This window comes from Monodelphis domestica, chromosome 2 (assembly GCF_027887165.1).
Source record: "Monodelphis domestica isolate mMonDom1 chromosome 2, mMonDom1.pri, whole genome shotgun sequence".
Classification (NCBI taxonomy): Eukaryota; Metazoa; Chordata; class Mammalia; order Didelphimorphia; family Didelphidae; genus Monodelphis; species Monodelphis domestica.
The window spans coordinates 155,228,228-155,244,084 of NC_077228.1; the positions used below are offsets into that span (position 1 = coordinate 155,228,228).

Genomic DNA, 15,857 nt, shown 5'->3' on the forward strand with positions numbered 1-15,857 from the left:
TTTGGGGGGCAGCTGGGTGGCTCAGTGAATTGAGAGTCAGGCTCAGAGGCAGGAGGTCCTGGGTTCAAATATGACTTCAGATACTTCCTAGCTATGTGAGGCTGGACAAGTCACTTAACCCCCATTGCCTAGCCCTTACTCCTCTTCTGCCTTAGACACAATACCCAGTATTTATTCTAAGACAGAAGGTAAGGGTTTATTTAAAAAAAAAAATCTTAGCCTTTTGTTGCCCATGTTTTCTGTCATGCCTTGAAAGGATATTATATTCAAAGGATATAATTTCATTAATTTATTAGTCTCTGTGTCCAGTTAGCCCTTTATCAGCTGCTTCTAAAAACAAAGAGGTAAGAGTTAGAATAGAGGTATATAAATGAATGGAAATTAGTTTGTTATCTTTTTCCCTTTAGTTTATTATTACAGTGATCAAACATCTGTTTTTACAAATGCAGAAACATGGCAATCATGATTATAAATAAAGCAGTATGTCCCCAGGTTATGACCTCTTGATTTCTGTTTTATCAAGAGACAACATTATTTGCAAATTAACTATTTATTAACCATCACACATAGCAGAACCCTCAAGTTTGACTCTAAACTTGGTGCCCTTGAAATTTTACATTATCTTACAGTGTTTAATTTCAAGATTTTTTATTCATTTAAAATTCTGAGGAGATATATAAACACTTAAAAGAATCATTCCCAAACTTCAAATGTAGGTCTTCTAAAAAAGAAAATCACTTCTACATTTACTTTGTGTTATGAAAATTACAACAAAACCCACTTCAACTGTATAAATTTAAGTGTTCCATACCACTTTATTCAAGTTGTTCCCTGAATGAAATATTCTAATTGTTGGCTTCTTTGATCATTTCCAGTACTATTAAGAACAGAAGGGTCGTGCCGACAATGAGGCCAATCTGTCAAATTCCACCAATTCTGGCAATCTGGTATTCAAAGGAATATTTACTGACGTCCACAAAGAATAGTTCCAGTATTTGTAAAAAAAAAAAAATTTCTCTTTTACAAAAAGCTATGATGTTGCTGTTCTTTCTGAAGGCTCAAATTGTCCTGCTTCAAACTTTTCTTTGAACTTTAAATAATCTCTTCTTTTATCAAAATATTTAATCTATTAAAAAGAGAACACAATTAGGGGAGATAAAGAAAAAGAACATCATGTAGCATGGCAAAACAGCAAAGATTTAAAACAGTCAATAAATCATTATATGAACACTTTTCAACAGCATGCACATTCATATAATCTCATGATTTAAAGCTAGAAGTAAGCTTAATAATTATGTTAAATAAGTATGAGTTGATAGAAAAATTTTCCTAAACAAAAATGTTACAATTTCATTATAAAAGACAAATATGGTTTAACTTTTAAAATTTTCATCAGCCTAAATAAAGCAGCTATTAAATACAACTTTAAAAAGTTAAGTAAACATAAAGTTAATAACCAAGATGCAATCACCTACAAGGCATGCAGATACTAATAAAGTACTTATTTCTACCCACTTAGATAGAAGATAGAAAACATGACTAGATACAGATGTATCATAATTAATTCTAAGTTACTAATGTGTCCAAATAAAATCCAATTTTATATACACTATCTTCTGACAAAATGGAGATGCATAGATGTCCTTACAACTTAATACTTGCTGTTGCTATTAAAATTTTAGTTTAAAAATGTGTCAGTTTTTGAGTTGCTTTCTTTTATGCTAAAGTTGACTAAGTTCATCATTAGTATATGAACTTCATTTTGTATAAACTTAATCATGATGTAGGAGTGATTGTGGGCCCTTGAAGTTTATACTAATAGTAAAGATTTGGCAGTGCTTGCCAAACTAGGGGAAATAAAGGCCTCTTATTATGTAAAGGCTTCAAATGTGAGTGGAGGGAAGGGACTTGAGAAGGAAGCATCTCATCTACCATTACCCTCACCCCACTCTCCCTATACTACAGATGGAGAAATTGAGGCCCAATGAGGTTAAGTGCTTGAAAGTTGCAAAGTCAGCAGAACTAGCTTTTGAACCCAAATCCTCTGTTGCTCATTTCAGTGATTTTTTCCTACTACACCAGTGCTGCTCACAGCACTTTCATGGACACTTCACAAAACAGTACCTTGTTTGCAAGATGTTTATACAACCTGCCACTTTAAAAACTTTCTTCAAAAGACTAAATTTATTTGCATCTTAAATATTATATTATCAGAAATATAACAATCCCATTATGCAGGGGCAGCTGGGTGGCTCAGTGGATTGAGAGCCAGACCAAGAGACAGGAGGTCCTAGATTCTAATCTGGCCTCAGACACTTCCTGGCTGTGTGACCCTGGGCAAGTCACTTAACCCCCATTGCCTAGCCCTTACCACTCTTTTGCCTTAGAACCAATACCCAGTATTGATTCTAAGATGGAAGGTAAGGGTTTAATCAAAAAACAAGCCTACTATGCCATTAAGAAATGAGAAATAAATAGGTTTTGAACAATGATACATGTATAACTCAGTGGATTGCTTGTCATCTCTAGGAGGGAGGGAGGGAAGAGGGGGAATCATGAATCATGTAACCATGGAAAAATATTCTAAATAAATATTTTTCAAAAAAGGAAAAAACTTAGAAAAAAATAATTAAAAAATAAAATAATTTTTTTTCAAATGAGAAATAACAATTCAGAGAAATATAACAAACCAAAACAATAAACACAATGATTACAATGACAGAAATAAAACCAAACTGGTGAAACAAATTGATTAACTACAATCACCAATCTTGGTCCTAGAGAACAGAGGATGAAGCCCAGTTTCTACAGACTAAGTGAAATAAAGAGACCATAGAGAACAGAATGCTGCATATGTCATACTTGGGCTGTCAACTGTTTTTTTACTGTTTTTTTTAACTGCTTTCCTTAAATACAAAGGAGGGTTTTTTGGGAAATGACTGGAATAATAAATTTATATAGTATTTTAGGGTTTGCAAAACACTTGGCAAATATTTTATCTTTACAACAGATCTGAAAGGTAGAGGCAGACAGGTGAAATGATTTCTCTAGTCACATACCTAGTAAATTTAAACTTGGGTTTTCTTGTCTCCAGGCCCAGTCAGTGTTTGCTCTATTCACTGGGTCATTTTGCTACCTATATCAGAACTTTTAAAAAATGTACTGCTAACAGCTGTTATTCAATATGATATAGTTGAAAGATCACTGGATTGGGAACTAGGATATATAATATATCCTTATAAGATCACCATGAAGTCAACAAGATTTTGGATTAACTCTTCAGCCCTGTGAACCTGAGCTGCACTATGCTTAAAATAAGGGGGCTGCATTCATGGCTCACTAAAGTCTCTTCTAAAAGTAAAATAACAGTTTTTCTAAGAAATGCTTTTATAAGTCATCGAGACTGAAGTTATTATTTAACTGATATTTTGCCTTAGATTAAGAAGCATTTTAAATTAAAAAACAAAACAAAACAAGAAATGGCAATTTCTATTTTAAAATAGGCTTAAAAAATAACTCATTGATTTTTATCCATCCTGACAAAAATATAGCCAGAGCTGAAGAGGACTCTACTAATAAGTATATAGTTTTTTCAACAGGAAATCTGTAAGAAATTGTACATATATAAGTATGACACTGCTTTGATCATAACCTATAGTTCCAACTCTCCCTATGCCTCATCTTCTCACCTATACTTTGCCTACAATATTATCTCTAATTTCCCACTCACCCCATTTTTTATCTTCCTTCTCAATTTGAACACATAGTTAACTAAGTTCTATTCCATATCGTACTGAGCTTTTAAGGTCCCTCATTCCCAACTCTTGCTAAATGTTTATCCTGAATTACCCCTACCATTTGATTCCTTTCCTCCTGCTTACATGCAGCAGAACAGAATTGGAAGAAGCCTCATAACTAAGCTGACTAGGTATACTACAAATTGATGTCACCTAATTTTAGCTGCATCCTCTCTGAAGCAGGACATTTCCTTACTCCTTTTAATTGATTCCCTTTACAACTCCTTATAGGGTTGTTTCAAACTTTCTCTTCTTTCCTCAAGAATCCGACATCTATGCACACCCTCTCAGCTGAGGACCTGACCTTTTAATTTCCTGAGAAAACTGACCAAGCCCTATCTTTTCTTCATCTCAAAACCCCTTAATGAAATCCCCCTCTTTCGTCCTTCCCCACAATCTCTAATAATAAGGTGAATCTCCATGTTCTCTTTTTATTTATTTATTCTACTCAGAAACCTTTAACATTGTAAGATGCAGAAAAGATCTACATTGGTAGAGGAAGCTCATCACTGGGAGCTCCTTATATACTGAGAAGAGGAGCTCCAGGTGGAGGTTTGTGAGAATAAAGTAGTAATTCATTTCTATCCAAGTTCACAGACACCCCACTCCCCAATATCATCAGACCCTTGTGGGGAGTGGGGGGCAGTCAATAGCCTCAAGGTTAAGAACATTTGTTTTATGTACTTTTCTAGGATTTTATGACTCTTGGTTCTCCTTTACTGTCCAATCACTTCCCTGGCCTCATTTTAAATTTGTTCCTTTCTCATTACACATACAGTCACCAATCTTAATTGAAACACTTAACAGCTTCCCTCTGGGCTCTTGCAATGGCTCCTCATTTTTTTCTCTGCCTCAAGTCTCTCCCTACTATACTCCATCCTCTATACAGTAAGGGTCTTACCATGTTATTCCCCTATTTGTACTCTAATAGCTATCTATTGCCTCTAGGATCACATTGAAACTCCTTTGTTGAACTTCTGAAGCTCTTCATAACCTCCCTCCAACCTACTTTCTAAATCTTAAAATGTATTTCCCCTTCCACAAAGTGAGTGATCCACCTAAACTGACATTATCTCTGTTGCTCACGTGCCATAGACCTCTTTTCTGTATTAGCACTTGTCATTCCTCCATGCCTATAGAAATTACTCTTTCCTCTCTTTCTCTCGTAGCTGCTAGCCTTGATACCTTTTCTGATTACCCTAAGTACTAGTGTACTCCACTCCTCTATCTTGTAGTTACTCAGTATTTACTCTACATATAATTAAATGTGTACACACTGTCTCTCTCAACAAATGTAACCTCCTTGAAAATTGTGTCCCCACCATCACAGTACATGGCACATAGTAGGCATTTAACAAACTTCAGTCAAAAGTCAAATGAAACTGTCACTGGCCTCCAGTTTGCACTAACCTTGAATTCTTCACCTCTGCTATACTAATATCTATCAAAACAGGGGAGGGGGGACACACATAGATCCCCACATACATTTAGTTGGCATTTAATAAATGTTGATTATATGCAGATGAATAGAAAACAAGTAAAAGTTAGTTTAGAGAGGGAAGACACTAAGGTTTGGGTTTTTTTTTGGGGGGGGGGGTGGAAATCAGGAAAGGCTCTGTGCAGAAAATGAATTGATCTAAGGGATTCTAAGAGTGGAGGTAAGAAGGGAGATGCTTGCTACAGGGATGGCAAGTACAGCAGAGGTACAAAAGGGAGACAAAGTATCCTGTGGGAAGGATAGCAATAAGGATTTTTTGGCTAGACTATATGAAAACATATATGTGAAAAGGAAAGCACTGAAGCTAAAGGGCTTCAAAGGTCAAGTAGGGGAGATTCTACGTTATTCTACAGGCAATAAGAGGGCCAGCTATGTTGATTTAAGAAGGGTCATATCTTTAAGGAAAATCACTTGGCAACTAGGAAGTGGGAAGAGGCCAGTATCAGGGGCAATTATCAATTGGTGGTAGCAAGATAAACTGTTAATCAACTCAATTATCAAGAAAGGATAACTTTCAATAACAATAATTAAGATTTAAAATTAGTCAGGCAAATTTCAATGTTGACATTCATTGTTCCACTTTTCCACTTTCAACCTGGAACCTTTAACTTTTTGGCCTCAATTTCTTCATATGCAAAATGAACCTATTTGACTACCTTACTTTAACTTTCTGCTTAGCTTTTAACATGAAGTAAAGCTAGGAAAGCACACTAAAACTTACATGTGCTTATCCTATTTAACATAATTAAACCAAGAATAAATAACATGGCAAAGATGTTAGCCAACAAGCATTTAATAATTTCCTACTACCCAGTGGGAATAAAAAGATAAAAATAAAACTATTACAAGGAAGTTTACTTTCTATTGAGGGAAGACAATGTGTACATGTATTAGTATCTCTAAAATATATAAAATATGTAAATATTAATACAAGATAAAATATATAAACAATGTAAAATATATTCATTTTGTGTCATATATAAATATAAAAAACAAATACAAAGTAATTTTTAGAGGAAGGCACTAAGACCTGTGGAATAGGGAGGATCAGAAATGGCCTTAGGTAGTATTTGAGCTTGGCACTGAAGAAAACTTGAGATATTAAGAGGCAAAAGTAAGCAGGGTAGAACATTCCATGCAAGGAATGGAAGGGGGATGCAGCTTATACAAAGTTAAGTAGTTCAGGAATGCAATATCATTTTTGTGAATGATAAGAATGCCAGATGGACTAGTCTAAAAGATCAGATAAATAATAAGGCCAGAAAAGTTGATTGGAGCCAGGTTGGAAAGGGCTTTAAATGTCAGAGAGACAAGACTTGTATTTGTTTCCAAAGACATGGAGAAACCACTGTGGCAGTGGAGTGACTAGTTCACACCTGAATTTTAGGAGTAATACTTCGATAGCTGTGTGGAGCTTAGCCTGGGAAAGGGAATTATTTGAGGGAGGGGGATCAGTTAATTAGAAGGCTATTGCAATAGTCCAAGCGAAAGATGATAAAGGCCTATAGCCCCGGAGAGTTAGGGACAGATGGGAGGGTTTTACATAAGGCACGATCAAGTACCTCTTGATATCACATTCCCCAATATCATGTGCTTGCTATTTTTTCAACCTCCTGCTTTCTCTTTCTTATCCTTCCTCCTCTTCCCCCACAGCCATCCCTCCCAGTCCAGTGGTAAGGATAATGTTTAGCACCAATAGTGACACTAAAGAATTGATAATTTCCTGTGATACACTATACAACCCTTAAGAAAATTCTGGAGAAAACCATTTATTTTTAAAAGATAAAACACCCGTTTTGTTCATAGCATTTGCTTAAGTGTTGTACCGATTTGAAACTAGAACCAAATAAAAATATTTATAATATGCTCTGTAAGCTTCATAGTACTATAAACCCCAGCTATTAAACCCTTACCTTCTGTCTTAGAAGCAATACTGTGTATTGATTCTGAGGCAGAAGAGTGGTAAAGGCAAAGCAATGGAGGTTAAGTAACTCACCTAGGGTCACACAGCTAGGATGTATCTGAGGCCAGATTTGAACCTGGGTCCTCCCATCTTTAGGCCTAATTCTCAGGCTTCTGAACAACCTAACTGACCCTCCAATGTCAGCTATTGTTAAGTAGGAATCAAGAACTAAGGAGAACATCATCCTGTTAATAGAATCACAAATTTAAAGCTGACAGGAATCTCAGAAGTGATCTAATTCAATTCTCTTATTTTATGGATAAGGCACTAAAATATTGAGAAGTGAAGTGACTGGTCCAGAGTCACAAAGCAGCAGGGTTGGGATATGAATCCAAGTCTTTAGAAACCTAGCCAGCTTCCCCTTCTACCACAAAATGCTTTATTTCAGAAACACAACTATAATATATTTAGTCATTTTCCATAAAGTTAATAAGCATTTAAGGAATACTTACTATGTGAATAAGGTAGCATAGGAAAGTTAGCATAATATCTTGTAACAGTTTAGCGTTAAGGCTTAGTGTAGTGAATTGATAGGTAATTAAGTTTATTAGCTTAAAATTTAAATTATAGTAGCAGAACTGTTTACTTTGAAGAAGTTTTTTGTAACAGCATTAGCTAGAAATTGTGTTAATGGAAGAATTTATAGTTAAGATAGTTTTGCAAGTTGATAAGCATAGAGAATTATTGAATTAGTTTAGAATGGTAAAGACAGAAGTACTAATAGTAAGTTTATTGATTTTTGTTTTGCATAATATTGTGTTGCAACATTTGCGTTTACTTTCTGTATTCATTTTGTAAACCCCAATATTCCTAACCCAAACCTTTCCTGGAAAATGTCTTAGTTCAGGGATAGTTAGTTAGGAACTTAGCATTAGCATAGTATAAGAAAGGTTTTTTTATTAGGGAGTAGATTAGAAAATAGCATAAGTTAACTCAATGGTAAGTATAAATATTTATGACAACAACCTTAGGAAGGTTGTCTCCAGAAAGGGGAGGAATGTAGGAGGAGATTTGAACACAGTGGAAATGGAACACAGCAAGAAGCAAGAGTGACAGGGAAGGGCAGGTGGAATGTGGAGACGAGGGGCTGCTGGGTAATTTACTGCTGGGAGTTCACTCTTGAACCCAGAAGAGAAAGGAGGTCCCTGTCTATCTCTGAATTGATAAAAGAACATATCCTGAAGATTTTCCAATCAAATCCATTACCCATTTAGACTGTATTGGTTCCTGACTTCTTTGCTATCACAAGATCTTGTGAACTGACAGGATTTTCAACTGTCTGAAGGGGTTTTACCCTGGAGGGCAGTTTGAATCAGTACTGAAGAAAGAAACATCTTCCTAGGTGTCATCTATCCCTACAAACAGTGGGGGTTTCCTTAACATTAGATTAAGGAAGCCAGCATAGGGAACTCAAGAAAACTGAGAAAGCTTACAAGACAGCCTAGGCTGGAAGGCCCTTTCATCATCATCATCTATGTTTAGCTTAAGGAAATCCCTTTTACCTCTTCCCTAATCCCATCATAGCTTTCCTATCACAAATAAGAGTTTGTTTATTTGATAGCAGTCAGATCTTTAAACAAGGATAAGAGGGTTGGTGGGTGGAGGTTGGTCTGTGAGGAAGCTCTATAAGAGAATCAGGCATAAAGTCCTGATTCCACTTACATTGGTCTTCCTCCAGCAGGGGTTTTTATCAAAGTGGCATTTCCCAGGAAGATTAGGTCTTGTAAGACTTCCTAATCACCAGATATTCTTTCCTGTGGTGTTCCAAATCTGGTAAAGCCCTCTGCTTACCTGTGTCATCATCATATCTGAAAGGGAACCAAAGGCAGCTATCAGCTCTCTCTTCAGTCAGGGAGGAAAACCCTTAGGGGATTTAGTTCACCAACACAATCATAGTAACCTCAAACCATCATCCCAGGGGTTCTTCTCATTTCCCTTTTAACATGCATTGTGCTAAATTTAATAAATATTAATGTAATTTATTAAAAATGAGGTTAGACTATGTAAAAAGATGGATAAATGCCAGCATTACTTACCCACTGTTGGGGACAGCTTGATTCAAAAATAGTTCTTAACTTTTTACACTTAGAGGCATCATCAATATTTTCATCCAAGCATTTCCAATAGTCATCCCGAGCTCCCCAGCAAACTTGCCTTTCTTTCATGGAAGGTGCTGTCATTTTTACTTCTATCACAGAAAAAAAGGACCATTGCTTGAAGAGACCCCATTCATTTATTAAGGAACTCTTACTATAGAAGAAGAGAATTTCTACTAGAATCTTTACTGCCTACAAATTGTCCCAAGGAGCTAGTGAGCACTAAGTTGGCTTTAAGTTCAACTGATAGCTCCACCAATAGTTTATAAGTCGATTTCTTTCCACAACTTCATAATTGGTTGTTTCCTTCATTATTTTTGAAAATTTGCTTAATGTAAAGTGAAACCTCAAATTTGTTTTGGTTTACGTTTTTACTATTAGTAATTTGGTTCAATCTTTAATGTATTTGCTTATAGTGTACAGTTCTTTTGGGAATTGTTTGTTCATATTTTTTGTCCATTTATCTATTAGGGAATTACTTTATCCTACAAATTAGTACTGAGGACAGTGTATAATTGAACTTGGTTAACCATGTGATCAAAACTGGGCAGTGAAATACATGAAATTATTGAAGTGAAAGGATTAGAGATAAGGCAAACTATAATGAGGCAAAGGGAGCTAAAATGGAAAGTTATCAACAGAAAAAAATCTTATCCCCATCATCAATTCTTTCCAAACCTCAATCAGGGAGGAACAAAGTATTCCTGAGGAAGCTAACTAAACTGAAAGATGCCAGGCCTCTATCTCTAGTCCAGTTTGGAGAAGCTTCTCAAAAGAAGACACCTACTACTCACCTTCCTGCTCACTGAGCCCTAAGCCTGATCCTGAATCCTTACTCCACCAGGCAAGTAGCTCAGGACTAATACTAGTACTAGTACCACCAACAACATGGTCACTTAACATTTATATAGCATTTACTATGTGCCAGGTATTTTGCAATTATTATCTCATTTAATCCTCTCAATAACCTTGGGAGGTGGGTGCCATTATTCCCATTTTACAGATAAGTAAACTCGGGTAAATAGGTTAAGTGATTTGCTAGTGGTCACACAGTCAGTTAAGTATCTAAGGTCGAATTTCAACTCAGGATCTTTTGACTCCAGGTCCTGCACTCTATTCATTGAGTTACCTACCTGCCTCGACAATAAGTCAGCAATTTATATGTATTTATACAGCTCTTATATATATATATATATATAGGTACGTATATGTGATCTCATTTGAGCCTCACAATCCTCCGAGTTAAGACTATTGGTATATCGATTTTATAGATGAGGAAACTGAGTCAAACAAGTTAAATGACCTGTCCAGGGTCGCAGAGCGTGACTCAAGCCCAAGCGCTCTAATAACTGACATTTATACAATGCCTTAAAGTTTGTAAAACTTTTAGACATTTTCCCTGACGCTTTGGATAACCCTGGGGGGCAGGAAGGACCCGGTCGCCTCCCGCCTCCTGCTTCCGCCCGCTAGCCCCGCCCCGGCAGGGATAGCAGAGCAGGGCCCTGGAAAGCGGTCTTAGCAGCCAGAGATACGGCTTCAAGAAGGGGCCCAACTCAGCTGGCCAGGAGATGGCTGCAACCCAGCCGTTTCCCTAGGGGAAGAAAGCTTTATCTTTAGCGACAGATTCTGTGCAGCCCTGGGGAGTACCGCCGCAATCAGGAAATCATCCCAAGGACAGCGGCTTACCTGCTTGGAAGCGAATACCCGGCTCTTATGGTGTGACTCCTCCCAGCCACCGTCTCCGCTACACGTGAGAGGGTGGGATTTCCTATCGGTGCCTCCCTTCTACCCTGCGTTGTGACTGACTTCTGGTAGTAGCCGGAAGTCTCTGGTCTGAATGGGTAGTTCTCTGGCATCTTCGGGGGAAGCCACTGTCTCTGTGATCACCTTGTGCCCGGTAGCGCATACCTTAAGTATGCTTCCCCTCCAAATCCCTGTAGTGATTTACTTTCCCCCCTCACTTCCGCTTTAGGTAGGACATCTCACCTGGCTACCACAACCTAGGTTCCCTCCCAGCTCAACTGCTAGGACATGGGTCTGACCTCCCGGCCAAGGGAGGGGTAATGGATGACTGCTGGAAAAAGTTTTGCGTAAGGTGGGCGTATTTTAGGAAACCCAAGTCATAAAATACTGCCTGGGAAAGGTTTGTGTTTTCCTACATCTGTGGAAAGTCTTATTAGTGATTCTGTTTCTAGCGCTGCTTCTCAGTAACAAGAGTGACCTTGACAAAGGCACTTAACACGTGAACTGTCATTTATTTTATAAAAGGAAGGGGTCCAATTGGATTACTGTGAAGGCCCTTCCAGATTCAAACTTGTCACCTATAAAAGGATAATAATGAGAACGGACCTCTGATTTACTTTATACAGTAAACTCCCTCTACCATTTCAGTTTGGCACCTTCTCTGTAATTTATAATCTTAAACATCTAGAGAACTAAGGTTAAATACCTTACTAAAGTCATACAGCTTGTATATGCCAAAGGCGGACTTAAGCTATGATCCTACTGGCTTTGAGACCATCTTTCTACCTACCCCTTTCCACCTTCCTGTCTCTGAGGACCTATATAAGCCCTTAAGTATTATTTCAAGAAGCCTTCGCTGAATCTCAGGATTACTATGACCTCCCTTAGAACTCTGATATATAACCTTCAGATACAAATAATAGGTAATGTGCGTTTTCTTGATTCCAATTACACTCATCACCTACCAGACTATAATTCCCTAGGGGTCAGGGAATGTCTTTTCTAAATTGTATAGCTCCTCCAGAGCCTATTATAGTACACTGAATATAGAGGCACTTAGTTCAGTAAATGAATTTGTTTAATATATTTATCAGTTTTTGTCCTTTTTCAATCCCTACCCCTCTCTGCCAGTCTGAAAAACACTTCTCCAATTCTTTTGAAAAGATGCAGATAATTTTATGAGAGTAAAATGGCCAGGGTCAGTTTTTGCTATTAAAATTTATGAATTAAAGGTCAATCCTTCACAATCTGCTTCTGAAACAAATTCCATCTGTTGAGAACTCTAGTCCTATAGTGTATTCTGAAGGTTTTTGAAACACAAACATTATTCAGTTTAGTTCTTTAGGCCTCATTTATGGTCCTTTATATTCAACAGAGGCAGGTTTTCGGGTTGTTTATGTGATGCTAACCACCACCACCCTTATGTTCTTTTTTCAGTATGGAAAATGTCATCAATTCTGTTTAATAACACAGATGGATTCTTGACTGTGTGGTGTTATTAGAGCCACTTGCTAATTTTCTTTTATACCATGTCCAAAGGTGGCAGTAAGTGTCAATGTGTTGTAAATTTAATTGCTATTTTGAGTGTTTCTTTTATTTTAGTTGCTAAGAAGATACAATCTAGTTTTAATATGTTGTATGTTTTTATGGACTAAATTCAATAACAAACATTAAGCATGTACTATGTGAGACATTAGATAATGATGATATAAAAACAAAAATAAGATCGTTTGCTTCAAAGAATCTAACATTTTTCTGGCATTGGAGACTTTTTGTTTTGATATCTCATTTATTTCTGAATATGTCCTACCCTTCTCTAATTCATGTTATTTCTTATAACAAAAATTTTAAATTGAGGGGAAGCAGTTGAACAAAAACATCCAACATAGCAATAGAGACTGACATGTAATATTCCATACTTATATTTACATACACACACACACACACACACACACATACACTTCAAAAAACGGCAAGTTCATTTTCTTAAATCTTTTCTGAGGCCAAACTTAGTCATTAATAGGTATACAGAATACAATTTCTTTTGTGTCTTTTCAGTTTACAGTGCTTTGGTAATTGTGTAGATTGTGCTCTTGGTTCTTCTTTACATCAATTCATGTATTCCCATACTTCTCTGAGTTACTTATATTTATCATTTCTTTGGACACAATAATATCTCATTACATCCATATAGAACAGTTTGTTTAACCACTCTTTCAGTCAATAGGTTCATATTTTGCTTCCACTACTTTGGAAGCACACCCATACCCACACATACATACACACACATTTGATCAACATTTTGGTGTCTATTGGACATTTATATCTGATATCTTTAGAGGAAGAACAATGAGTTCTCTGCAACAAAAGTTATGGGCATTTTCTTTTGAGATAATTTTTATTATTAATATCAAAAATTCTCCTGGTATCCCTCCTCTCAGATAGTCATCCTATATAACAAATAATATGTTCTAAAGCAGAAGTGAAAGAACTCAGCAAAATTAAACAAAACAAAAAAGTCTGAAAATATGAGCAATCAATTACACTATCTTCCTCTACAGAACAGTTGGGTGGGGCTATTTTTTCATAACTTTTATTTGTAGACACATTTATATTTTGTCATTTTGAAACATTCCTTTGTGATTGTTTTATGGTTGCCTTTTCTATTTATGTTATTGCAGTCATGTATACAATTTTCTTGGCTCTTGGTTTATTTTGCCTTGTGTCAGGTTGTGTAAATATTTCTTTGCTTCTCTGTATTCATCATATTCAGCTTTTTTTACAGCATACTAAGTTCCATTATATTCATTTGCTACAATTTAGCATTTCCTCAGCTGATGTGCATCTATTTTGATTCCAGTTCTTTGCTATCACCAAAAAAAAAAAAATCCTACTATTTAATGGTTTGATATATATATGAAGACAATTTGTCAATAAATTCCTTGGGTTATAAGCCTAATAGTGGAATTGCTTTGTCAAAGAGCATGTACATTTTAGTAGTTTTCATGTGTTTGAGCATCATTCCATATTGCTTTCAAGAATACGTAGACTAATTATAGTTCTATTGTTACGAACAAAAGAGTGGTTGCCATAAACTGTGACCATAAAAATATGGGTTTCAAGACTGTGAATTGCCCAAACTGTAAAAATAATTTTTGGTGTCTTGATTTAAATCAAAAATAAGTGGTCGCCATGGGGAAAATTCCCAAATATTAAATACCCAAGTCAGCTGGGTTTTATGGAGATTTTAATTAATACAAATTAAGGAATTAAGGAAAGGGAGAGAGAGTAAGAGGAAATAAGGCCTAGGCCAATGGCCTAGGTCTTTCTCCATGAGAGAGAAAACTAAGTCAGTCTTTAATCACTCACCACAAGATTGTCCCAAGCAAAACTCTAGTGTTCAGAGAGACCCTCCAGTTCAGTTCCCAAGCTCAACTAAGTTTAGCTACCGAGAAACCTCCAATTCAGCTTCCTAAGCTGAACTAAGTCCAGAGGCCTCTGACCTCCTTTTAAAGAGAATTTTCTCCTATGTCACCTCCCCTAAATTTTCACATCTACCAATCACAGTAGACGTTTTCCAAAGGACTGACCATTCTTAATTCATATCTTGTTATCACCTTCTTAATTCACATCTTGTTATCACCTTCTCTGGGTAGACTAAAACTTATGAGTATTTCACACCTCTTTGCTAAGGTTGTTCCTTGCAAGTTGCCTGACCTTTTAGTGATTAATTTGACCTTCATGGGTACTTAGCAACCTTTTGTATTAGATCTAAAAATAGACCAAGCTTAAGGGCTTTTGCCTCACTATAAGTATGAGTTTAAGTACTTTTTCATTGTTCAGTAAGCAGTTTACAACTTTATCTTGCCCTAAAGTATGCCTAAGTATGGGTGGAGTAATTTTAAAGTTCCCAATACATTCCTGACCAAGTACCTGCATTGTTTAAATGGGGGATAACCTAACCAAATCTTCTAAGGTTAGAGTCTGAGAAATTTTAAGATTCACACCACCTGTAGTGTATTATAGTGTCTCTTTCTACAACTCCTGTCTTTTGTCATCTCTAACAAGTAAAATCTCAGAGTTGTTTTGATTTGCATTTTTCTTATTTGTATTTTGAAGCAATCTTTCATGGACTTGCTAATAGTTCTTTTGAGAACTGATTGTTCATTTTCTTTGACCACTTATTAATTAGAGAATTGACTCTATATTCTATTTTGCATTGATTCTCTTTTTATTTTAAATATCAGATCCTCATCAGAGATGTTTGGCATCAAAATTTCTCCAAGTTGGTAGGTAGTGTTCCTTATTTTAGTTGCACTGATTTTATTTGTACAAAAGCTTTTTTGTTTTCATGTGATTGAATCATATATTTAATTGTCTGTGTTCTTCTCTGTTCCTTTTTCTTGCTTAAGAATTCTTCTAGCATAGCTATGAAAGGTATGCACTTAATTTTAATTTCTTTTAAAAATATTTTTATTGATATCTTTTGTTTTTATGTCACCTAAATTTTCCCTGTGTCTCCTCTCCACCTTAACTTCATTTATATCCCACCTCTTCCAGAGTCACCCCATAACAAAGACATTTTTAAACAACTTATTAAATGTGTTTAGTAAATTGTAAATCACACATCATAATTAGGCAGAAAAGACACTGTCAATCTTGAAAAACATAGGACCACCAAAGTAGTTAGAAAGAACAAGTCTTTAATCAGGACAAGGAAGACAGTGCTCTAATAGCCACCACAAAGAGTCTTGTGAAAG

At 36.1% G+C, this 15,857-nt stretch overlaps 1 protein-coding gene across 1 annotated transcript; it reads right to left on the reverse strand.

Moving 5' to 3' along the window:
- Positions 1 to 385: 385 nt before the first annotated feature.
- On the reverse strand, positions 386 to 11,184 carry LOC100028802 (cytochrome c oxidase assembly factor 6 homolog). Its single transcript, XM_001378698.3, has 3 exons — positions 11,041 to 11,184; positions 9,295 to 9,446; positions 386 to 1,126 (listed from the first exon to the last, which is right to left on the reverse strand). The coding sequence occupies exons 2-3, from the start codon at positions 9,436 to 9,438 to the stop codon at positions 1,031 to 1,033; spliced, it is 240 nt and encodes a 79-aa protein (XP_001378735.1). The 5' UTR covers positions 9,439 to 9,446; positions 11,041 to 11,184; the 3' UTR covers positions 386 to 1,030.
- Positions 11,185 to 15,857: the final 4,673 nt, after the last annotated feature.

Bases quoted from the DNA above. Each gene is read 5' to 3' on its own strand.
- LOC100028802 (XM_001378698.3), bottom strand. From the start codon at position 9,438: ATGACAGCACCTTCCATGAAAGAAAGGCAAGTTTGCTGGGGAGCTCGG. The intron at 1,127-9,294 runs GTAAGTAATGCT...TCTTTTTAATAG, and splicing joins CAAGCTGTCCCCAACAGTGG to ATTAAATATTTTGATAAAAG.